Source organism: Perca fluviatilis, chromosome 7 (assembly GCF_010015445.1).
Source record: "Perca fluviatilis chromosome 7, GENO_Pfluv_1.0, whole genome shotgun sequence".
Taxonomy (NCBI): domain Eukaryota; kingdom Metazoa; phylum Chordata; class Actinopteri; order Perciformes; family Percidae; genus Perca; species Perca fluviatilis.
In genome coordinates, this window is record NC_053118.1 from 17,461,771 (window position 1) to 17,484,964 (window position 23,194).

The following is a 23,194-nucleotide window of genomic DNA, read 5'->3' on the forward strand; positions in this document are numbered from 1 at the left end:
TTTTTTAGTCTTAAATGTATCAAACAGTTAACCACTCTGTCGAATGAGAGTCTTCCGTTATCAACCTGAAATGTACAGTAAAACTGACGTTATTTATCGACACGGAGCAGATTCTACAAAGATCTCCCAGACTGAAGAGTTTCAACTCGCTTCATTAATCTACCAGGAACAAAAACAGTGTAGGGGCCTCCACACGCTCTGTGATGTGGCCCAAAGGTTTCCGTTACATTCAGAGTCAGGGAATGTATTGACTATCCCACTGGTTGATACGCTGAGAGAAAGGTCATATTGGAAGAGTCAGCTGCAAACAGCCCTTTGTGGTCGGTCTAAAAGTAATTTAGCATTGTGGTTGCAAACGTGACAGAAAGGCACATGTCGGTATTCATTCAGAACAAGGCCTGCAGCAGAGAGAAGCAGTCACAAACATTCACAGACCTGCACAACTGCTTCGACCAGAGTTTCTTTGGTAGTCAAACTGTTGTAGGCCTGTTGGTGTGTGTAGCTGATTTGGTATTGGAACCCTTCAGTATCAAGTCTTATACCTCACAGCAGAGTCTCATGTTACAGTTCACCATTTTAAATAATGGCATGTTAGTAACAGGTTAAAATTGTTTCAGTTGATTGTCAACCACCTCTTGTATAATTCCCCTCGAGAGGGAAATTAAAAACGAAATAAATTATATTTGTGGGACTTCTACACAAATAGTTATCTAAAGTTGAACAAAAACTATAAGACTGTTTGGTAATTGACAGTATTCATGTCATTAATAAAAAAATAAACACACACACACACACACACTTGTTGCTTAAGGATCAAGTATTAGAGGTAAGTTATTTTCCGTTAGCCCCTGGACTGAAATAGATGAACTCAGCAGGGGGCTCTGAGCTACAGGCAGGCTCGAGAATCAACGTACAGTCAGTCGAGAGAAGTAGAAGCTAAACCATTTGGGCTTTCCTCTGTCCTCGTTTTAAGAAAAATTGCCAGTCCTCTTTCTGACATTCAGTAACTAGTCATGAAAGACAAGCCCATTTTAGATGCTGCAGAGGTGAAGTGGGGCTTTCACAAGGTTCCTCCATCACCTGGTTGGCAGGGTTACTGGGTGATGCAGTTTTCTCCCATGTCCTGCGCGTACCGGTCCAGTATTACGTTGCGTAGTTCCTCAACATCCCGACGGAGCTGTTGCACTTCAACCAGCTTCTTCTGCAGCACCTCTGGACTCATCCAGTCCTCATCCGGCTCTGCCACTGGTGGGGGAGCTGGAAAACCAAAAGGTGACATGACACCTTAATATCTCACAACACTATTACCTGAAGCCATTTATAAACACTGAAAGAGTCAAATTGAGGCAGTGCTTACATGTGAGGCCAAGCAGCAGGGAGAGGTTGGGGTCCTGGCCCTGAGCTCTCTGGGTCAGAATGCTGCACAGGGAGCGCAGGTCACGGAGGCAGGAGGCGATCTCTACATGGAGGCTCTGTGTGAGACGAGCCCCAGCTGGCTGGAGGGTAGAGGAGGCCTGGGTAGTGCCCCTCTGCTCTGGATCACTCATTCGCTCCTGCAGGGTCAGATTCTGCTCCATCAGCTCCTGGTTCTGGGCCGACAGCTGAAACACAGCAGTCAGGATCAGAATGATCCAGTCAAAGTGTCAGGCACTTTGCGAACAGGTTTACTAAGGATTCACCGGTTCCCTGCATACACACCACATTAAGACACATTTGTTTTTTTTGGATTAGTCTTCTGTCTCACCTCCTTCAAGGCTGTGTGGAGCTCTAACACGTTCTGCTCTTTGGCCAACACATCTTCTCTGAGAGCCTGAGAGCTGCTCTCTTCCTGAGATATCTGCTCCTCCAAAGCCTGCAGACACAAACAATCAATAACTCACATGTTGTTAGGAGACTATAAACAAATCATTTAGAATCATTGTGAAGAGATAAAAACCTGGATCTGGGAGCCAAGCTGTTCCATCATTCGGTGCTGCTTCTCAATGACCTGCAAAGAGAAGAGCTAAAGTTTAAAACAACATAATGCAAAAGTCAAGTCCTACTCCTTTCATTTTTAAGATCAAATTACATCAGTCTTTCCCCACGCTGTTCTGTAGGACTGGGAGGTCTTGACCCAAGCTTCATGGAAATAGTCCCAGAGAGAGACAGAGAGAGAGACAGAGAGAGAGACAGAGAGACAGAGAGAGAGAGAGAGAGAGAGAGAGAGAGAGAGAGAGAGAGACTCACTGACGTGGCAAATTGTGAATAGGCCTTTGAGGACTTACGAGTTTGTGTGCATGTGTGTGTTTGCGACTAGAAGCATTTACTTTTCTGCACACAGCAGCACAGAAAGCATGGTAAACATTACAGAGAAGACATCAACAGAGTAGCTACACTCCAAAACAAGCTTTAACCACAACATACAGACACATACTTCCAGAGAAATGAACACTTCCACGGTTTAAACTGCACCCACACACACTTCCGCTGAGCTTACTTAGCTAGATCGACTTTTTGAAGCAGAAGTCATGTGCTTTGGGGTCAAGCATATACACAGTAAAACTACGACAAATAATAGACCTTTTTGTGTCTCTGCTGTTCCTCTCTCAAGGCATTGTTCTCTATTCGGAGCTTCTCCATATCCAGGGAAGGCAGCCTTGCTCCATCCTCAAGCCCCTGCTGTACCCGCTGCTGCATACTGATGAAGACAAACATAAGAAGGCACATTATGCAGAGTTATTATTGTTTGAATTAACATGCCCACTGAAAAGATGTGACATTGTTGTCGGAGTGTGTGTACTCACTCAGTAATGGTGGTCAGCAACTCTCTCTCCCTGCGTTTCTGATCTTCCAGCTGTGCGTCTTTTTCCCGTAGTTGTGAGCATGTCGTCTCTAGACGGACCTCCGCTTCTCGTACCTTCTCTTGTAGCTGAGCCGCCTGCTGTTCAGCCTCTACTAGCTGATACAAAAAAAAAAAATAAAAAAAATAAAAACTTGTCCATGTAAAGCCGAACAGACCCAATAAAAATGGATTAAACGTAAGCGGAACTGTCCTGACCTGCTTGTTCTGGCTCTGGTAGTCCTCCAGGGTGGGCAGGTCAGCTAGATAGCGCTCCAGAGTCTCAATGCGCTGCTGGTTCTCTCTCTTTAGCTCCGTCTCCTTCTGACACTTCTTCTTCAGGTTGTTGATGTGCTTGTCTCGACTGCGGATCTGCACAAATAGGCAAATGTGGTGAGTGGGATAACATGCTCAAAAAGTAACAAGTAATAGGCGAGGTATTAAACGCATTCATAACTCAAGGGGAGAATGTGTGGCAATCTGTTCCTGCAAACAGGAGTGAACTTGTGCTTCGCTTGCTTGCGGCACTGTACTGTATGTTAGGAAGATGTGTGAGTCAAGCACAAACCCTCTCTTCCTGTTTCTTCATCTCCTCGGCGTGTCTCTCACAGGTGTCCTTCAGGCTGTCAGTTAGTCGGCGTGTCTCAGCCTCGACTGCCCCCAGTCTGCGCTCTGCCTCCGCTTTCTCCATGACAACACAGTCGGTGCGCTCAGTAAACTGCGCCCTCAGGAACGCATTCTCCCTCTGAGCCTCCTGTAAAGCCACCGTGCGTTACTACAGTTTCAATGAAGGTTCTTGATGGCAAATAGTTTGTAAGGAGGATGAGAGTGTGACACAGGGATCTAAGCGTTTTGGTTGTGAGAGGAGCTAGTGCTGGTCTTCACTAACCTGTAGCCTCAGCATACACATGTCCCCATAAGAAGCTCCTCGACCCAGGAGGGCTCCATGGACTTGCAGCTCGCTTTCTCTCAGACGCTGCTCCAACTGGGTCATATGCTGCTTTTGTCTGCATCACGACCCGGTACAACCATCGTCAACACAAGAAAAACAAAGTCAGCAACATTGTGGGAAAAGCACTGTATAGCCACCGGGGTTAGGGGACAAACATACATATTTAAATACTAAATTTATCTCCCACAATATTAAATCCTTTAAAAACAGAATAAAATTGTACAATACCACAGTATCAAGTCAAGATGAAGTGGATCACAAAGAATCATTATTATCATCATCAAATAGTGATACAAACATTCCCTTACCCTTCCCTTCACAGAATGTCAGAAACACTTGCCTCTCTATAATGAGCTCCTTCTCTTTTAGCAGACTCTCACTGGCTTTGACCAGAGTGTCCCATTTGCCAGAGTCTGAGTGAACGGGTGTCGAGTATAGAGATGGGTACTGACCCACTCCTGCACTCATCAACTGTAACAAAAAGACAAACCACATGTGACAGTTAGGGCTGCATCATGTGGTGGCGCTGACATGCAGCGGAGAGATGCAAAGATTTATATTGATTGTGTACTGCTGACATTTTATCTCAGCACAGTATAGATGTATAGAGAAATAGTGTATAGTGCACGTGATACATGTGTTGACACATAACTCTGAAAACAGTCACAAAACATAATGCAAACAGTTTAGGAATCACCGCTAGCTTCGCTTAGCCGGACACCAGATCAAATTATTCTCATACCACAGCAGTCATCTGACAACAGAGTAACAGATATGTTGTCAATAACAACAACAACATGGTCAATTTTAGGGCTGCAACGTACAATTATTTTCATAATCAATTTATCTGTTGATTATTTTCTCGATTAATCTCTAAAACGTCAGAAAATGGTGAAAAATGTGGATCAGTGTTTCCCAAAAGCACAAGATGACATCCTCAAATGTCTTGTTTTGTCCACATCTCAAAGATATTCGGTTTACTGTCACAGAGGAGAGAAGAAACTAGAAAATATTCACATTTAACAAGCTGCAATCAAAGAATTTTAACTTTTGTCTTAAAACAAATTACTCAAACCGACTAATCGCTTATCAAAGTAGTTGGCGATTAATTTAAAAGTTGACAACTAATCGATTAATCTTTACAGCTCTAGTTCAAACAGCTATAACAAAAGAGAAAAAAACACTTGAGTATCAAGCAGTGCAGATCTCTCTTTTAGAATAGTAATTCCACCTCTACAGTCTTTTTTCCCAACACTGAAAGAATGGCTAAATGCCGCTGTATTCGGGTGCCCTGTAGAATACATTCAGCACTAGGATTAATTAAATCTATGAATGCTCCCCTCAAATCTTTAACAGCCAATCATTTAGTTTATAAGACAATGTTTGAATAATCATCATGACTAAAACTTGCAAGAAGTTCCACAATTACTTCATACAGTAAAACCCCACATGGGTCCAATCAGATTTTGCATTAAAATATTAAAGTTAAAGTGTTAAAGTGTCAGCACACAAGGAAGTCACTCCAGAGTGGTAGTCAGTCAGCATTTGCCACGGAGGGGGGACATTGTAAACACTTTTTTTTTTTCCCTCTTTTTGTTTTCTTTTTACAGACTGCAAAAGGAAAGCTGTAGTATTGATCAAGCATAGGATTTTCTAAATTAAAACATGTAATGAAATGTCACTTCTTTTTTTTTCTCTTCTTTTTTTTAAACCTGACAAAACACACCAGAAAACCCTGTGAAGTTCTTGTGATTTTGCTGATCGACTTGACAATTCCTGCCATAAAATAGGACAGGCCTTCCGTATGGCTTCAGGCTTTATTTAGTGGAACGTTATTTTTTTCAGCGTTGACAGAAACTAGATTCCTGGCCAGATTTCAATGTCCACAAACAACCGACTGCCCCACATGTCCACCCCAATGGTCTTTACATCATCATGGGGTTTTCCTCAGAGAAAAACAAGTTTGTTTTGCCACCCAGTGGAGATAGTGAGAAAAGGTGACACTAAAGTCTACTATGATCCAAAAATAAACAAATAAAAAAAATAAAAAAACTCTACATCCCCAGGTTTGTGTTTCTTTACCTTTTTCTATATAGGATAAATGCTTACCTGCATTTGTTCCAGTTGCAGGCGTAAACTCTCCAGTTGCTGCTTATGTTGCTGTTGCTGCCAACTGGACAGTTCACCACATCTGTCCTGCCGCAATGGCTCATAACCCTTGGAGCCTGCATGCTCCCTCAGCAGAGCTTGTGTCTGCAGGCTGAGAGGGTTTGCATAGACTCCAGAGGATGCGGCCGCACCAGGCTGACTGCCCCTCTGATTAGAGGTTTCTGCCGTGCCAGGAAACCCAGGCCTAGCTTCAGGCAGAACCTTAAAGCTGTGCTCCATGCTTCCTCTGTAGGCCTCAGACACACAGTCTGGGGTGTCTCTAATCCCAGTCATTTGTAATCGGAGTCTGACATCAGGACATAACCCCCCCAACAGGGCTGACTGATTTAGCGTAGGCTCCACAGCAGGAGTGTCAAACCTCTGGCCCTCATCCATCCGTGTGAGATCCGAGGGGAAAAGCGAGTGGTCCAGCCCATTGACAAGACTGCGGTAGCGGCTCAGGCAGTCTGGCTTTGGCCCCACGTGATCGCCTCCCACACCAGCCTGAGCATCCAGGTTGGGCGAAGACGCCGATTTGGAGAGGGAGGAAGACTTCGATGTGGAGCCACTTGTGGTTCTAGAGCCAGAGGAAGACCTGTGACCCTCAACAGAGGACAGGGAGTCCTCCTGGACACATGACTGGGGCTTAGAGGCCGGGGCTCCGGCCGTGGATGGCATGACATGTGCAGTGGGTATGGGGATCTGACTGCGGATGGGCTGGAAAGGGGGGCTGCTGCTGGAACTGCAGAAATCTTTAAAGAGTAAAAAGAGGAGTCATTCGAAATTACATTGTTATTCTCCTACTGTTCAATATACAGATTGTTAAATTAGTGCAGAATAACTAGAACACTACTGCAGGCCATTTTCTCTATTTTCAGTCAGTGATGTAAAGTAGATGCAGCAGGGTTTATGGGTGGCCTACTTTGATGATGAGGTGTCACCACTGAAAGAATTAACTGGCTCAGACTGACTCAACCCAGGGAATAGGCTTATAATAGACTTAAACCAACGCGCAGAATAAAAGCTCTGTATTACATGATTAACTAAAACATATGTTGCTGTAAAGCATTGATAAAGCTTGTGTTAGTTGACATGCCACCAAGTGTACATGTAAAACAATAATAATCCAGTTAACTGAATATAGTCTCTTTTCAAGTAGCATAAACTCTTGTAATTATTCCCTTAACAACAAACAAAGAGAAGCACAAAATCCACTCCATTAAAACATGCACAAACATGTTAACGGTTTTCATCTGGAAACCTCAGAGATCACATTATGCTTAAGAAGAACTTCAGGAACGCAGCTAAGATCACCACAACTAACCTACAGACATCTCCACAAGCCCCAACACACATCAAAGTTACAGAACTCTGATTTCAACAGCATTACAAACCTGAAAGACCTGTTGAAGTCTGGAAACCTGGCATTCACCTGAACGCAACAAACATGTTATTAGCTGTGGCATGTTTTCTACAGCTGAACTCAGGTGAGCTCAGCTGCAGAACGCTTTAAATCAAAACAAAAGTCTGTCCTCTGCATTTCTGGACAAATCAACCTATGAAGCCAAGACTGACAGCAGCGCAGAAGGCAGGCCCTTTGCCCAAAACTGTATTGTCCTCGAACAGCCAAACCAGCCTGTACCAAGCTCTGAGCAAACGCACACAAACAGGCATACACAGGAAAGGTTAGGGGTATTTATAGGCCACCTCTCATGTTACAGGGTGAACTGTGGGTGCCGCTTATTTAAGCACCTTGCCTCCTCCCACTGACACACACACACACACACACACACACACACACACACACACACACACACACACACACACACACACACACACACACACACACACACACACACACACACACACACACACACACACACACACACACACACACACACACACACACACACACACACACACACACACACACAATACTATTAGTATTATACTATTACTTCTAAAAGGCAAGAATATTCTAAAATCAACAACAAGCTTTTTAGAAGGTGAAACATAAAAGAAGCCTCCAGGCTCCACTGATTCATGACTGGCTAGAACAAGTCAAAACTACTCTATAAGAAGAACATTTGCTCAAGGTTTGCTGAACAGACATTGCTGCCTATAATTATTTCTATGTATATAACATAACAAATACAGGCAGCTTTAAAAAGAGAAAATGGTTTAAACACTCAGCAACTAAACTTTAAAAAAAAAAAAAAAAAAAAAAACAATGTTCCATTCTTATTTTTTAATAAAATGCCTGGTTCTATTCTAATACTGTTAAAAAAAAAAAAAAAAGGGTTTAATTTACACCCAAAAATACAATATACACTATTATCTACAACAGGTCATTATTGTGTCTAAATGTGGGGCTAATTGTCATGTTGCTAGGCACGGCTGTCAGTTTAAGTGCCAGGACAAAGCTGTACAAGCAAGCACCAGCAGCATGCTCAACAGTGAGATCTATAGTTACATTTATAAAAAAAAGAAAAAAGGTCAAATAAAGACAACAGCTATAAAGGAAATGTATCCAAAAAAATCACACATGTACAGGGTTGGAAAGAAATCATGCAAACCTAAGAATTGATGAATATAAGGAATCTAATGAGGAGCTGGGCTACAATTTGCTTGAATGCAGCTTTAATCCTTCTAGGAATGTTGTCTTACAAGCTCAATGAGCAGTGTGCTCAGGGCTTGTAAAATAACACTCAACACCTCAAGATTAAGCATGTTCAGTTATTTGGAAGATGTAGAAGATGTGTGTCTACTAACCATACTAGCAGTTCTCTACACCTTCCCTTTCAGGTTTAGACCTGGTAACTGGAAGCACTAAAATACAAATCAATGCATGCAGTGTGCATAAAATAGACTAATAAAAGTGTAGAAAATGGACCCATACACATTTGTTCAGAGGGATTATGGGTACTGCTGCTGACACCCACACATCCACTACGATGTTTAACAATTGGCAAAAGACATTATGCGTTAAACGTATCCTTAGGACTACCTAAAGCTAGGTTTATGGTAGCCGCGGTGTTCCCGACGCAAGTGCGCACGCCATAAAACGGTCGTTTCTAGCGCGGTGTCGCGGTGCGTGGTTGTACACCTCTGAATTTTTTTAACTACGTGCGCTGTGCTTTCAGTTTAACATGGTCGGCTGGGAAGAGCAGGTTCGCCTCTGCGAACATCTGTGCGATTCTTTATGTACACACCACAGAGTCAAACCGCCTTAAATATGTGGTCAAAGAGAAACACCACACTGGGAAAAGAAGAAACCTTTTGTTGCAGAGTGTGGGAAAAAAGAGATTATTTGTTTAAAAAAAAAAAAAAACAGCTTTATGGAAAGAGTGTTCATAACAGTGTTACAGTCAGACATTCATTTCGATTTGGAGATAAAGGACAGTCACGTTAATGATTAGAGTAGATAATTGTAATGTTTCATGGTACGTCGGTGTTGACATGGATGTGTTTACTACTGTTGCAAGGCAGCCTGCTTTCCTTAACTTCAGCTCTCTACTTCTTGCTTATTCACAAATTATTTTGTTTGAGTGTACTACAACGAACAATGCGCTAAGCATAAACGTCTCTGTGCATGCTCGTAGCGTGCGCGCCATCTACGGAGTCCCGCGCGGGGTGTCGCACGCGAGTATATCTGACGCTTAAGGGAAGCAAACACACATAGATGTAACTCGATGTAAGGAACCCATTGACCGGTTTGCAGTTTTTATGACTAGTTTCCAACTGGCAGCCCTGCCCTAAATACCAGCTTTGTGAAGTGCAAACCTTACAGTGTTGTTATACTTCTGATGTTTTTTCAGTCTATTATTTTGTAGCGTTTCCTGATGCACAGGGGACCAACCACCCCAGCTGACCAGCCATTACATGGAACCTTTGTGATGCTATGTTGTTTTTTCCACTCGTTGTACATAGTGTATCAGTGTATAAATATTGTACATATACGCACACCTTCCAGTGAGATTTCACATTTTCTCCAGTGGGATATTCCCATTTAAATCATGAGAATAATATAATAAATAAATAAAAAAATAAAAATAAAAAAAACTTGTTGACTAGCATGACATTTCATCCCACAGGCAAGGTCCAGTTTCCATTTAGCCGTCCAGTCGTGGCATCCCAACACCCCATCCTCCCAATTAGCCATAACACCAGAGTAGTGCAGCAGAGCCTTGGGGCATTTTTGGCTGGGACTTTAATCTACCTCTTCAAATCTCCTGAGCACCCACAGTGGATCATGAACATTTTTCTCACTCTATAAATAGCCTAAGAAACACCAACACAAATGTGAAGACAAAGTCTTTTCAGCCTCGGCACAAAGAAGGGGTTGTGGTTGAGTCTAAGGGTCTGTGTGGCTTCTCACCAAATTCTACATTATATGACTTTCAAGCTAACACAAATGGGGGAAGAAAAAAAAGGTATAGAAGTTTAATGACAAACAACTATGCTGTAGAACATGGATCTCCTGTAAAGTGCACGTATGCAGCTGACAAGAAGCACCCACCTCTGGCTGTATAGAGGGCAAACTAGAGCTCCATCACTAATAGACAGTCTTCAAAACAAAGTTACACAATACATGCTACAGGAAGAACAAGCAAACCTAATCACCTTCTGTGCTGTCAGATGCCGAGGTGCCAAGACCAGTGTCCCCGCTGTCCGATGTTCCAGGTCGGCAGCCAAACCGGCTTTGGAACTTCTCTGACACAGCTGGTGTCTGCCACTCCATGTCAGCAAACCGAGCTAATGTATATTTGTGAAACAGGACAATGGCAACAGAAGAGTACGTCAACACATGCAGAACTGACTGACACACAGTATGCATTTTGACATCAGGGTGTCAACTTACCCACTAGTTTGGATTCAATATATCTGTGTGAAGTTGTCATTCCATACAAGACAATGTCACCTGATTGAGATGAGGAAAAATGACACTTTCATACAGTACAGACACTTTAAAAATATATTTCAAGGTTGTTTACACAACTAACTTGAAAATGATCACTGGCCAAATTCTTGGAATACCTTAGTGTAGGGGAGTTATATAGTTATACAACTGAAAACCTATTCTTAAGGTTTAGTTAAGTTAACTGGGAAAACAGAGACAGAGGCTGGTAACTAGGGCTTTGTGATTAGACATAGGCTGGTAACTAGGGCTTTGTGATGAACCAGAGACTGAGATATCCTCTAAACAAAAGCTCCTTTCTTGCATACTGTATCTATGTAGGGCTGTGCAATTAATCGAAATTTAATCGTGATTATGATTTTGGATCCCAATGATCACAAAAACAGAATAATTGAGAAAACAATTATTTAGTTCATTACGTTTTGCAAGTAAACTTATTTTCTCTTGTGTTCTGAATGAAAAAATAAAGTTTAAATAGGAAAAGTATTAAAGAAAAGTTCACAGTTCAGTGTTTTGTTTTTTTTACTGTTGATTCATTTAACTTTTTCCAATGTTTTTTAAGTTCAATAATTGCAACATCTTTCCAGAAGTCAACCAGTAATCGTGTTAAATTATCGTGATTTCAATATTGACCGAAATAATCGTGATTATATTTCTTTCCATAATCGAGCAGCCCTATATCTATGTATATTATGAACTGAACGTCCATAGCCTAAACAGCCGTTAGCTACCGACTGATTTCCTCACCTATCAAACTCATCTGCCCCTCAACAACCTGGACAGACTGTTCTGGGTAGCAACAGAAATAACATGAGCACATGTCTTTGGTTTACATAATGTGTTACGCAAACATTTATATCCCTAAGAGGCTACAGGAAGGTGTACGCGTGGTAACGTTAAGCAAATATAATGCTTGTTGATGGATACAAGCAGCGAGAGGCAGCCTGGTTGCTGCAAACTAATCCTCTTAACTAGCTAATTCATAAAGGAAATGACTGCTAACACTTAACCAGCCAAGGCGGGCTATCAGCTAAACGTCACTAATTGCTAAATTGAATACATTACAACGTTATACTACCTTGCTAGCTAAATGCGAGCATCATAGCCGTTTAGGCTGTTTTAAAGCGACAGCTTCTTTATGATATCCTCGTCACAAAGTTCAATTTTATTATACTGTTAAGGTTACGCATTGCACCGTTGACAATTGTAACGTTAGCTAATCCATGACAAATCCGTTTCCGTCTAACAAGCTAGCTAGCAGCACAACGTTGCCGACTGCTTAGCTACTGAACATTAACGTAACAAATCTCTGTTAGCTTTCGTGCTTACATTACTGTAGCTGGGCTAGCTGTATGCGCTGAAAAAATTTTTATTTTACCTTTTGTTTCACATGAACACAGAACGCAGTAACAAATCTCGGTTTGAGGCTGGCAACCGAAGACGAATCTGTACCATCCGCTGCTGCTGCTGTTGTTCCAGTTCCGCTAGGCAACTGAACGGTTCCCTCTGATGGCAGACGACCCATCAAAGTCACAATGGCAGCTTGTTTAACATCACAGCGCCGCCCGTTCAACAGTGACGCTTTATGTCTGAGAAACCGTTTGCGGATTTCCTGCCTGCAATATATATGCGCCCGCTCCGCAGTGGTTGCATTTGCAGACTACAAGCCCAAAAACTAGTGTAGTGGTGTTCGTTACTCTTCTTGAAATGTTGCTGCCGATGCATTAAAGAGATGACTAGGTTCATTCTGCCATAAGACCAAAAACACTACAGTAACACAAAACAAACGAACCTAACAAAGATGCATTGAGTTGGCTAGAATAACCTAGAAAATAAGGCTTTCGCAAGGGTTCAAATGTTTTAAAACATATTAAACTGTTTTAAATCAGACTACGAACGGGTAAATGGTATATAGGTAAATGATGTATGGTTAAATGCAAAAATATGTGTAATTTCCATTGCAGAGGCGGAGCAATACTACATACATGGTAAAACATATTCCGGTTACCGGTAATTTAAAACACTTCTGCTTTTCGCTTCGAATGAAGTTATAACACCAAACAGAACAGCTTTGGATGACAAAGAAGTGAAAATAACACAAATGCTGACATCGGGTTGTAGTAGGAAGTTGGCACATCGAGGAACATTTGAAACACCTACAGCGCTATTGTGCCAGTCAGGATATTTTGCAGTTGAAGAAATACAATTAGGCTACTTGCAACATCTGTTTCATTCTGTCTTTTCTTGGTATAATGAAAATGAATTATACACAACAATTAACTAAGAACGATCCATATGCTTTTAAGGTTCTGCCTGATTTTTTAGTAAAACACTAAATCACCCTTGTAAGGCCATTTGATAAGTGTGAGAATCCAACAGTTTCTGTAGTACTCTGAGTACTACTACGTATATGCAGGACACATTTAGTATTTAATATCACAGTAGTCCAAAATGTTTGACTCATTCATGAGAAAAGGTACGCCTTAGAAAACTTTTTTTTTACCATAAGTAATAAAGAATATATGAATTCTGCCTGTTCTTATAATACATCTTTATCTGCCAAAACATTTATCTCAGCATATTCAATGCATCTTTACATAGCCTACTAATGCTGCCACTATGGTCGGATCAGACCTTTGATCTACATCCCTTGTTCATCTGTCTGGACGCATGTATGCCGTATGCATTTCTTCTTTCTTATTCTCAGTGACCAGTAGGCCTAAAGCTAACTGTCTCACTTTATTCTTTATTAAAAGTTAAAGTAAAAAACAACTGGTAATTAGCATGTTTCTGGATGAGACAGATGCATTATTATTTATTATCACATAAAACACAGTTTGGACTGTAAAGTTATTTTTTGCTGCTGAATTGCTTTTTTGTGCTTTAGTATGAATTGTTGCTTAGCTCTGATACAGGGAGAATGCTTTTATTCTGAAATAAACATGGACCGGAAATGATTGATCTGTTTTCGCGAAACAAACATGCGTATGCTCAGTGGGAGGAGGATTGTGTTCATGTCAGAGAAGGTATTAGCGAGAATCCTGTCAACAAACTCACAAAGAGTGTGATTTCTCACGTTTATTAAATGGACATTTCTTGACAGAAGCCTTTTTAGTTCAAGGAAACCGGTGAGATTTCTTAAGCAGTCCTGTATTACAATTAAAGCGTTGCAAATATTAACGTTAACGTTACCTGAAGTGGACGTTTTGTTTAGCTAGCAAGGTAAGGCAAATACGCTAACCAGCTAACGTTACTTGGTAAACGGCAGGTCTCTTAAAGGCCCGATGCATAATGTTAGGTGGCTAACGATTCTTGCAGGCTAACAATGCATTAATGTTTAAATAATTGTCAGTGTTTTTGCGAAACAGCCGATTATAATACTGACAGAGCTGCATAGCTAACATTTCATAGTTAGCTAATACCTTGTTGCTCGTTGACGGAAACAAACCCACTGTGGATGGCACTGAAGGCAGCAAAGTCTGTAGACCAGCAAATCTTTAATGACATTCTTATGTTTCAGAATATAATAAGTGAATAGTTAAAATTGCTGATCAATTGTCCTTACCGTTGCTCTATAACTGGCATTAAACCAACGTAAAATCACACCCTTGTGATTTTGTCCTTCCTGTGTTTTCTACCATAGCATAATGTTTTCATCGTCTTTACAGCTTATTATCGAGGGAAACAGCGTAAATGTCATCTGAGCGCTGACTCCTGGAACCTCCAGCCCAGACCCTAATTTATGTTTCGTGGTGAGGCCATGACTTCTGTCAACATCACCAGAGACATCCTGCACCGGCAGATCAGAGTGAGTAAAAACAAATGGCAGAGCATCCTGTGAGCTATCTTGATAGGGCTAACCAGAAAAGATTCCTCAACCAAATGTTATTTTTATTTTTTTTAAATTTTGTTTTGATCCTTTCTTATGTACAAAAATCTGATTCATGTCTTCAGGACAAGAGAGCATCAGGCTTCCAAAGGGTCTATCATGTGACTGACCCTTTCATCAAAAGACTTGGACTGGAGGCTGAGCTTCAGGTCAGTGACAGCAAGTGTGTGTGTGTGTGTGTGGGTGTGCGTGTAGAAGGAAAGAGTTGGGGGAACAAAAGTGAAAGAGAAATATTTCTGTGTATTATCATATATTCTTACAGTTTATACTGTCTGTCTTAACAGGGCCATACTGGCTGTGTGAACTGTTTGGAATGGAATGAACGAGGAGAGTAAGTATTATATATTTCACTTTATGTACAATTATAGTCTCCGATCTGGGATCACTAGCTGCTTTACATCACCATATAACTATAATCTTATCCTTAGGTACATTGTACACACTGCATGTACCATGAAGGCCTATTATGGCTGGGTTATATGTCCAAATAAAAATTAGTATTCCGTTCTACATGCCAAAAATGATACAACAGGCCCATCATGTCTCACTACTCTTTTATGAGATTGGTATGCCTCCAAAAATGTCTCTTTAAGCAATTATTTATTTGCCTCACACTTGACACCTTCAGTGCTCAAGGAGGCATTGATTTAAATTACCAAAATAAACAACTTCAGTTTGGGTTGAAATTGGCAAGAAAACCCCACCAGCAATGGATCCAGCACGTTTAAAATCCTGTTGTATTAGACTGAACGGCTAACCCCAAGGTCTATAGGTTATAACTGTATACAGTGAGTCCTCTATTGCACATCTTAACACGTTTCACAGTATACGATTTTAAATGGCATTAGTAGTAAAGGGCCTAAACAAATGTTGCTTGACTTGTCCTGGTAATTCTTTTTGTTGTCAGTTTACTGGCCTCTGGCTCAGATGATCAACATGCCATCATCTGGGATCCATTCAAACACAAGAAGCTTACAACTATGCACACAGGTCATGCAGCAAATATATTCTCTGTAAAGGTAAGGAGGACTGATTGTAAGATGGATGCATTAAATGGCAGGAGGGAAAGTGGGCTGATATAATTTACAGTGGCTTCATTTAAGTACACATTGAGAATCTAGTCATAATGTGCTTAAAATGTAAAATTCTGGAAGTCATATGCAAAAATGCACTGCTGGTAAGACACTTTGCTCTGCCTCACCTCCCCCTTTATTAACAAATGTCCTTGATTAAACAAAAACACTTCCAGTACATTAGGTGGCACTGTTGGCCATGTAATGAGTGACTTGTTTGATTGAAAACCATCTTTGTACACGTTTGACTATGCTGAGGCTGTTCAAGGCACAGTTTTATTGCAGTTTCCACATAAAAATCACAACAGGGGCCAACTAATGTAGCTTCATGACTAAAAGCTTGGGAATGAGGTCAGATACTGTAGGGAGAATGTTACAGTGTAAGATCATGTAGAGGTGGCGTTTAAAGCCATGAATCAGACTGATTCATTGCATAGAAAGGGGCAGTGTTGTAGTCGAGTCACCAACTGTCGAGTCCGAGTCGAGTCTCGAGTCCCCAGTGTTCAAGTCCAAGTCACCAAAGAGTCAAGCCACCATTACCTGAGTTTAAGTCCAAGTCAAGTCTCGAGGTGTGTGTGTGTGTGTGTGTGTGTGTGTGTGTGTGTGTGTGTGTGTGTGTGTGTGTGTGTGTGTGTGTGTGTGTGTGTGTGTGTGTGTGTGTGTGTTTGTGTTGAATGTCAAGACTGCCTACATTTCTCCACTCTGACACCTTTAAAGAGCTGATATACTAATAATACATTAAACAAAAATGACACCACTGTCACGATTGCAAAGGGAGTTTATTTACTGGCTTTTTCGAAACAACATTTAGCGGTGCTCTTTCCAGCATTGGATGTAAAATTCCTGTAGGCGAACTTCATGATCCGGGGTGCATCTCTCTGCATTTTCCAAATGTGAACTTGTAGTAAGGAGCACGCGAATCATGCACTACAGTTACATATATCAATATAAATTCCTTTGTTAAGAGAGTAGTGAAAGTAAGAGCGAGAATTTGCAGCGGTGGTGATTGCGCAGTGGATATTACACATGCCTTTGGTGTGGGTGACCTGGGTTCGAATCCCACTGCGATCCATCAACCAATGTGTCCAAGCAAGACACTTAATCCCTAGTTGTTCCAGAGGCGTGTGACCTCTGACATATATAGCAATTGTAAGTCGCTTTAGATAAAAGCGTCAGGTAAATAAAGTGTAATGTAATGAGAATGCAGCGTTAAGTGAGGGACATCAGTGAGTGTGTTGTTGGTAGCGGTGTCCGACTTAGAAGCGTATGTGTGGCTGTGAGGAAAAAGCGACGATGTAAAGTGAGTTAACAGTTAACAATAAACAAGAAGCTTCTCAAGACATCTTTTGTTAATACTGTCGGTGAAGTAAAGGGTGTTACCCCCAAAAGAACATCAGTCCTGGATGGAACGTCTCCCCAGCTGCTTCCCGGACGGTTTTGGAGCCCGAAACAGGAAAAGTGTAACATCTTATATCAAATTTGTATAACCTATTTAGTCAGGCACTTCATCCAACATCTGAGTCCTTTTTCATGAATGCTCAAGTCCGATTTTATATATCCTCAAGTCCGAGTCCCAAGTACAAGTCATCAGTCTGCGAGTCCAAGTCAAGTCACAAGTCCAGAGAACAGAGACTTGAGTCGGACTCGAGTACTCCATCACTGGAAAAGGGAATATCAATGGATTGTCGTTTAAGTACTCTGTGTCAACACTTTAGTAATCCCTTGATCTACTGGCAATAATCAGATCACAATGTGTTTGAAAAAGAAGCCATTGTAAAACATTGTGTCTATACTTAATCGATTAATTCTGGTGTTTTTGTGTGTCCATACAGTTCCTCCCTCACTCCGGGGACAGAATTTTGATAACGGGTGCAGCCGACACAAAGGTCCATGTGCATGACCTGACGGTGAAGGAAACCATCCATATGTTTTCTGATCATACCAACAGAGTCAAACGCATCGCCACAGCACCCATGTGGCCCAACACCTTCTGGAGTGCTGCGGAGGATGGCATCATCAGGTTAGAATACAATCCCCTTCTCACCTCAATCCTTCTGTGTAGTCAAATGTAGAGGTGCAACGATGAATCGATTAGTTGTCAACCATTAAATTAATCGCCAACTATTTTGATAATCGATTATTCAGTTTGAGTCATTTTTTATATATATACAAAACAAGACATTTGAGGACATCATCTTAGGCTTTGGGAAACACTGATCCACATTTTTCACCATGTTTTGACATTTTTATAGATCAAACAACTAATCGATAAATCGAGAAAATAATCGACTGATTAATCGACTATGAAAATAATCGTTAGTTGCAGCCCTAGTCAAAAGATACCCCACGCCTAATGTTGCTACAGGTGATGTGTCTGTTTTCTCCTTGTTATTTGCAGACAGTATGACTTGAGGGAGAGCAGTAAGCGCTCCGAGGTGCTTATTGACCTGACGGAGTTCTGTGGTCAGCTGGTTGAGGCCAAGTGTCTAGCTGTCAACCCACGGGACAACAACTACATGGCAGTGGGAGCCAATGGGCCTTTTGTTCGCCTCTATGACATCAGGATGATTAACAACTACAGGTTGGTTTAGTTTTTGATGTCATTCTATATAATAATTATTCCACAACCATTCAAAAGTAGTACATTCCCCATTTTTTTTTTTTTCGTTACACAGGAAATCTATGACTCAGAGCACATCAGCAGCTGTGCACACATTCTGTGAAAGACAGAAGCCCATCCCAGACGGAGCTGGGCAGTATTATGTTGCAGGTGCATATGTAGTTGAATTGTCTGGTATCAAATTTATGTAATGGGCACATTTGTGTTGTAATTATATAGTAATGACATCAGGAAATGTGCAGGTTGAAAGTGACTGTGAAGGATGTGGTTGAATAACATTACCTTCTGTTTGAATGCTCCAGGGCACCTGCCAGTGAAACTCCCAGACTACAATAATCGCCTGAGGGTTCTGGTGGCCACCTATGTCACCTTCAGTCCTGATGGCACTGAACTACTAGTTAACATGGGTGGTGAACAGGTAATGCTTCCTAGAATACAGGGAATGTTGAGAGTTATTCATTTGTTTCTGTGTTTAAACATTTACTTTATTTTTTTTTATGATTATGGTTCTTCTAGGTGTATCTGTTTGACTTGACATTTAAACAGAGGCCGTACACCTTCTTGCTGCCAAAAAAGTGCCAGTCAGCAACAGGTAGGTCTGACGTCATATATTTTATTAACAAAAGATCTTGAATGGTGCCTCATAAAGGTACATAAAGTACCATATCTCTAGATGTATTGGTGGTTTCTGAAACTTTGGCTTCCCAGGAGATGTACAGAACGGAAAGACAACCAATGGCGTCTCCAATGGAATTCTCTTGCCGACCAGCCATATTCGATTTGCTGGAAGCAAGATGCGCTCTAGGTTTGTTTTCTCACCCTGTCAGTGATTGTTTTTTCCTACACAGACTTCTTAAAGGTCCCATATTGTAAAAACCAAGATTTCCATGTCTTTTATATTTATAAAGCAGGTCAAGGTGCTAAATAAATACTGTGAAAGTATCAAAACGCTCAATCCACACAGCCCGCATTCAGAAACGGGGGTTTAATCGAGCCATCAGGACATTGGTACGGTAGTGTTGTCAATGTCTCAATACCATACATAGGTAGAAAGTGCTGCTGCAGTGCTGTTACAGGCATTCCCCGGCTGCAGTGATGGTGCAGAGCCTTAAAGAGATAGGCACCAAAACGGAGCGTTTCAGACAGCGAATGAATACAGGGGTACGTTCAATCGCAAAATGGTGTGCTTCAATTGCGGGTTTAACGCCAGGTTTCCTGGGAATGGTTTGTGTGTGTGTGTGTGTGTGTGTGTGTGTGTGTGTGTGTGTGTGTGTGTGTGTGTGTGTGTGTGTGTTCTCTCGTTGATTGGTGGGTGTGTCAGAGATGTTTTCCAATCAGCAGCCTTCTGTATGAACTCGTGGTAATAAAAAGGCAGTACGCTTGGGCACACAGCAGGGTGTTCAACGCATCCCTGTTTCAGTTCAAGTAAACGTTTTGCTACGTTTTGTCAGGGCTGAACATGCCCCTGGTATATTCAGACAGACCATATGAGAAAAAGGAAGTAGTTTTTTGAACATCAAAGCATGTAAACATGTCCTAGAAGAAACACAAAATAAACAAGTATGAAAATACTATGAGATCTTTAAAGGTTTGAGCATGTACACACTTGAGTTATGTTTTCCTTTGCTCTATTTATTTTAGTTCTTCTGAGCTCCCTGCTCACTTGGAGATGTTAAAGCAACAAGCTAATGATGCATTTGCACGTCAGCAGTGGACGCAGGCCATTCAGCTGTACAGTTTAGGCATTCATCATGCCAGCTGCAACGCCATGCTGTATGGGAACCGGGCAGCAGCATACATGAAGCGCAAGTGGTAGGCCTCATTGTATCACTGCACAGACACCATCATCTTCTCCTGAATGCTATAAAAGCAGTCATCAAGTGGTAGTTAACGTGTGATTCACAGGGATGGAGACCATTATGATGCTCTCAGGGACTGCCTGAAGGCTCTGACTCTAAACCCTGGTCATCTGAAGGCTCATTTTAGGCTGGCACGGTGTCTGTTTGAGCTGAAGTATGTGTCCGAAGCTCTGGAGTGTCTTGATGATTTCAAAGGAAAGTTTCCAGAGCAGGCGCACAGTAGTGCCTGCGATTCCTTGGATAAAGATATCAAGGCTGCACTCTTCACCAAGACCGAAACAGGTAGAAAAGAGTGAACTAGTACTTCTGATTTGCAGCAGCTCCCATTTGTTAAATAAGTATGTAGACAGTTTGATCTTGAAATGAACACACAAACCACACTGCCACTGGATAATGTCTGTACTTACAAAGTATGTATATGTTCAGTTGGGAGAATGAAACCGAGAATTTTATACAAGCTAAAACAAATCCGGCTTAGACACTGGTACTATAAGTCAACAGCTGTGTTGAATATGTGTAACTATGCATATAAATGTTAGCTTTCCATTTCAAGAGTAAGTAAGACAGCCTTTGTTTATTTGTAAATGTATCGAAGTGACTCTGCGTTAATACGTTTATTTTGTTCCCCTCACCAGCAGAAGATAAGAAGGCCAACAGCTCCATTCGATTCCACTCATTCAGTCGGAAGGAGTCCATCCCTGAAGATGAGTTGGTGCTGAGAGAGCGCAGCTTTGACTACAAGCACAGATACTGTGGTCACTGCAACACCACCACTGATATCAAAGAGGCCAACTTCTTTGGGAGGTCAGTAGATCTCACTCCCAGCCTGCCGAGGCCTCACTAGGGGGCAGTCACGAGCTGTGTAGCGCAAGACTAGTTTTTTGGTTTTGTGATGGGGCAAAAGTCAAACATTTCTTATGAAGTTTAAAATATCTCCTTTAAAATCATGAAGACAATGTAATACAGTGCCCGTTTAATTGTATATCAGAATGCCCTGCTGAGTAACCGTTCACATCAGAAGTGAGAAATGTTTCACACATTAAACAGTCTTTTGTTCTGTGAAAGAAGTTCAATGTAAAACAGTTGCAAAATTTTGTGATAGATACTAAATACGCCATGTCCCAAGAACATGGTCTGAGTGGTTTCCTTTTCTCTACAGCAAAGGCCAATACATTGTCAGCGGCTCAGATGACGGCTCCTTCTTTATCTGGGAAAAGGAGACCACTAATCTGGTGAGGATCCTGCAGGGGGATGAGTCCATAGTCAACTGCCTGCAGCCACACCCCAGCTACTGCTTCTTGGCTACGAGTGGTATTGACCCAGTGGTTCGATTATGGAACCCCAGACCAGAGGTAAACAACTGAAAGTTCTGTGTATTAATATATACATTTTGTCATATTTTGACAGAAGTTGCGGTTAGTGTGTGTCATGGTTTCCAAAATCTTACTGATTTTAAAATTGTATTGATTGGTCATATGGGAACAGTTCAATATTTGTTTGTGTTTTTTTCTTTTATTTTACTGAGCCACTGTCACTCAAAATGTCAGCTCAGTTCATTTGATGTACAAAAAAAGAACCATTACAGCTGATTGTGTATCCCTTTCTCATGATACAGACAGAGACTGAGAACGGGCGAGTGGTGGAGGACATGGAGAGTGCTGCTCAGGCGAACCAGCGGCGTATGAACGCTGATCCGCTGGAGGTAATGCTGCTCAACATGGGCTATCGCATCACAGGCCTGCGTGGCGTCGGCCTGCATGGCGTCGGCCCGGATGGCTCAGATGACGAAGACAGCTCAGAGGGACAAGTACAGTGTCGGCCAAGCTAAACAAACTGTCAGCCATTCTAGAGAATGGATGTAGGAAGCAAAGCACTCTCCCAGCTCCTGTTTGAATTTTAATTCCCCCTCTCCCCCCTAATCTGACAGAAACATTGAGTGAATGTCTTGTCACATCTCTGCACTATGCATCGCCCTCCCCCGTCCAAAGAGAGGACTGGTGGAGACCACTTTGGGGAGAGGAATTCACGGAGGGTGGAGAAGACACCCACCTCGCCCCCTTCAAAGCACCAACCTCAGCCTCTCCCTCCACCCAGTGGTGACAGGGGGACATCTTTTGAGGAGAGCACCTTCCACATCACTCCCAAGTTTCTCACGAAGGAGGAGGAGTTCAGCACTTATCCTTCCTCAGGTTTATGTTGGAGAGACACACAACACGTAGAAGGAGAAGCCTGCGCTCTGATGACCTATTTTCAGGTCAGTCAGGTCACACAGTCGCAGTGACTTCCATGGAGGATCGGATCACAGACAAGAAGACGGTGCTTTGTTGCATCTCCTGTCTGCTCTACAGTTGGAGCTAAGAGTCTTAGTGCCCGCTCATCTCAGAAAGGCTGCACACCCAAGTCATTCATTCTGAGTTAGACTTGGTCATATTTTCAGTTGGGGTTTTGATCACAGGAAGCCTAGAATTAATTGTCACTCTCCAAGTTGTGAAAGTTGTACTGTTGCTCCAATGAAATGTATTTATAAGCTTTTTTTTTTTTAGTTTATAACTGTCAGAAAATAAAAAAACAAGTGGTTTCTTCTGCCAAAGGTTGTCATTTCAATGGCCTAGGATTAATGTCTGTTTTCTTTATTTCATTGAAACATAATTTTGGCATACTGTTCTCAATTTAGTTAAGAGGTTTTACTACAATAGATTGTTGACAAGATCAACAACATATTAGAGAAACATTTGTGTTAAAAAGAAAAAGAAAAATGTAATTTAATCTTTGGATATAAATTAAATCCCATTGAATGCAAATGTCATTTGGCATGAAATGTCAGTGTGAAACTTCTGTTGGGTATAAGTGGGACACAGATGATAATATTTGTTTTTTGGCAACTGGGTGCTTTTGGTGGCGATAGGTTTCCTTCCTA

General features: G+C 41.7%; 2 protein-coding genes across 6 annotated transcripts; one reads left to right on the forward strand and one right to left on the reverse strand.

Moving 5' to 3' along the window:
- Positions 1-875: 875 nt before the first annotated feature.
- Positions 876-12,406, reverse strand: cep85 (centrosomal protein 85). Of its 2 annotated transcripts, XM_039805011.1 has the most exons (14): positions 12,215-12,406; positions 10,780-10,839; positions 10,542-10,673; positions 5,880-6,670; positions 4,111-4,241; positions 3,708-3,825; positions 3,387-3,572; positions 3,038-3,190; positions 2,784-2,938; positions 2,560-2,677; positions 1,937-1,987; positions 1,745-1,852; positions 1,358-1,601; positions 876-1,257 (listed from the first exon to the last, which is right to left on the reverse strand). In XM_039805011.1, the coding sequence occupies exons 2-14, from the start codon at positions 10,817-10,819 to the stop codon at positions 1,094-1,096; spliced, it is 2,391 nt and encodes a 796-aa protein (XP_039660945.1). In that variant the 5' UTR covers positions 10,820-10,839; positions 12,215-12,406; the 3' UTR covers positions 876-1,093. The 2 variants fall into 2 exon arrangements, with proteins under 2 accessions (XP_039660945.1, XP_039660946.1); XM_039805012.1 differs by lacking the exons at positions 10,542-10,673; positions 10,780-10,839; positions 12,215-12,406 and adding an exon at positions 7,313-7,669.
- Positions 12,407-13,797: 1,391 nt separating this feature from the next.
- Positions 13,798-23,083, forward strand: wdtc1 (WD and tetratricopeptide repeats 1). Of its 4 annotated transcripts, none has more exons than XM_039806738.1 (16): positions 13,798-13,862; positions 14,505-14,644; positions 14,791-14,874; positions 15,010-15,056; positions 15,633-15,744; positions 17,631-17,818; positions 18,197-18,379; positions 18,474-18,568; positions 18,721-18,836; positions 18,935-19,010; positions 19,127-19,223; positions 20,060-20,230; positions 20,324-20,559; positions 20,913-21,081; positions 21,437-21,629; positions 21,893-23,083. In XM_039806738.1, the coding sequence occupies exons 2-16, from the start codon at positions 14,579-14,581 to the stop codon at positions 22,103-22,105; spliced, it is 2,046 nt and encodes a 681-aa protein (XP_039662672.1). In that variant the 5' UTR covers positions 13,798-13,862; positions 14,505-14,578; the 3' UTR covers positions 22,106-23,083. The 4 variants fall into 4 exon arrangements, with proteins under 4 accessions (XP_039662672.1, XP_039662671.1, XP_039662670.1 ...); XM_039806737.1 differs by having other exon boundaries at positions 13,814-14,058; XM_039806736.1 differs by having other exon boundaries at positions 13,814-13,964.
- Positions 23,084-23,194: the final 111 nt, after the last annotated feature.

Bases quoted from the DNA above. Each gene is read 5' to 3' on its own strand.
- cep85 (XM_039805011.1), bottom strand. From the start codon at position 10,819: ATGACAACTTCACACAGATATATTGAATCCAAACTAGTGG. The intron at 6,671-10,541 runs GTGATTAGGTTT...TACTCTTTAAAG, and splicing joins GGCATCTGACAGCACAGAAG to ATTTCTGCAGTTCCAGCAGC. The intron at 3,573-3,707 runs GTTAGTGAAGAC...GTGGCTTTACAG, and splicing joins TGTGTATGCTGAGGCTACAG to GAGGCTCAGAGGGAGAATGC.
- wdtc1 (XM_039806738.1), top strand. From the start codon at position 14,579: ATGTTTCGTGGTGAGGCCATGACTTCTGTCAACATCACCAGAGACATC. The intron at 20,560-20,912 runs GTAGAAAAGAGT...TCCCCTCACCAG, and splicing joins CTTCACCAAGACCGAAACAG to CAGAAGATAAGAAGGCCAAC. The intron at 21,630-21,892 runs GTAAACAACTGA...CTCATGATACAG, and splicing joins TATGGAACCCCAGACCAGAG to ACAGAGACTGAGAACGGGCG.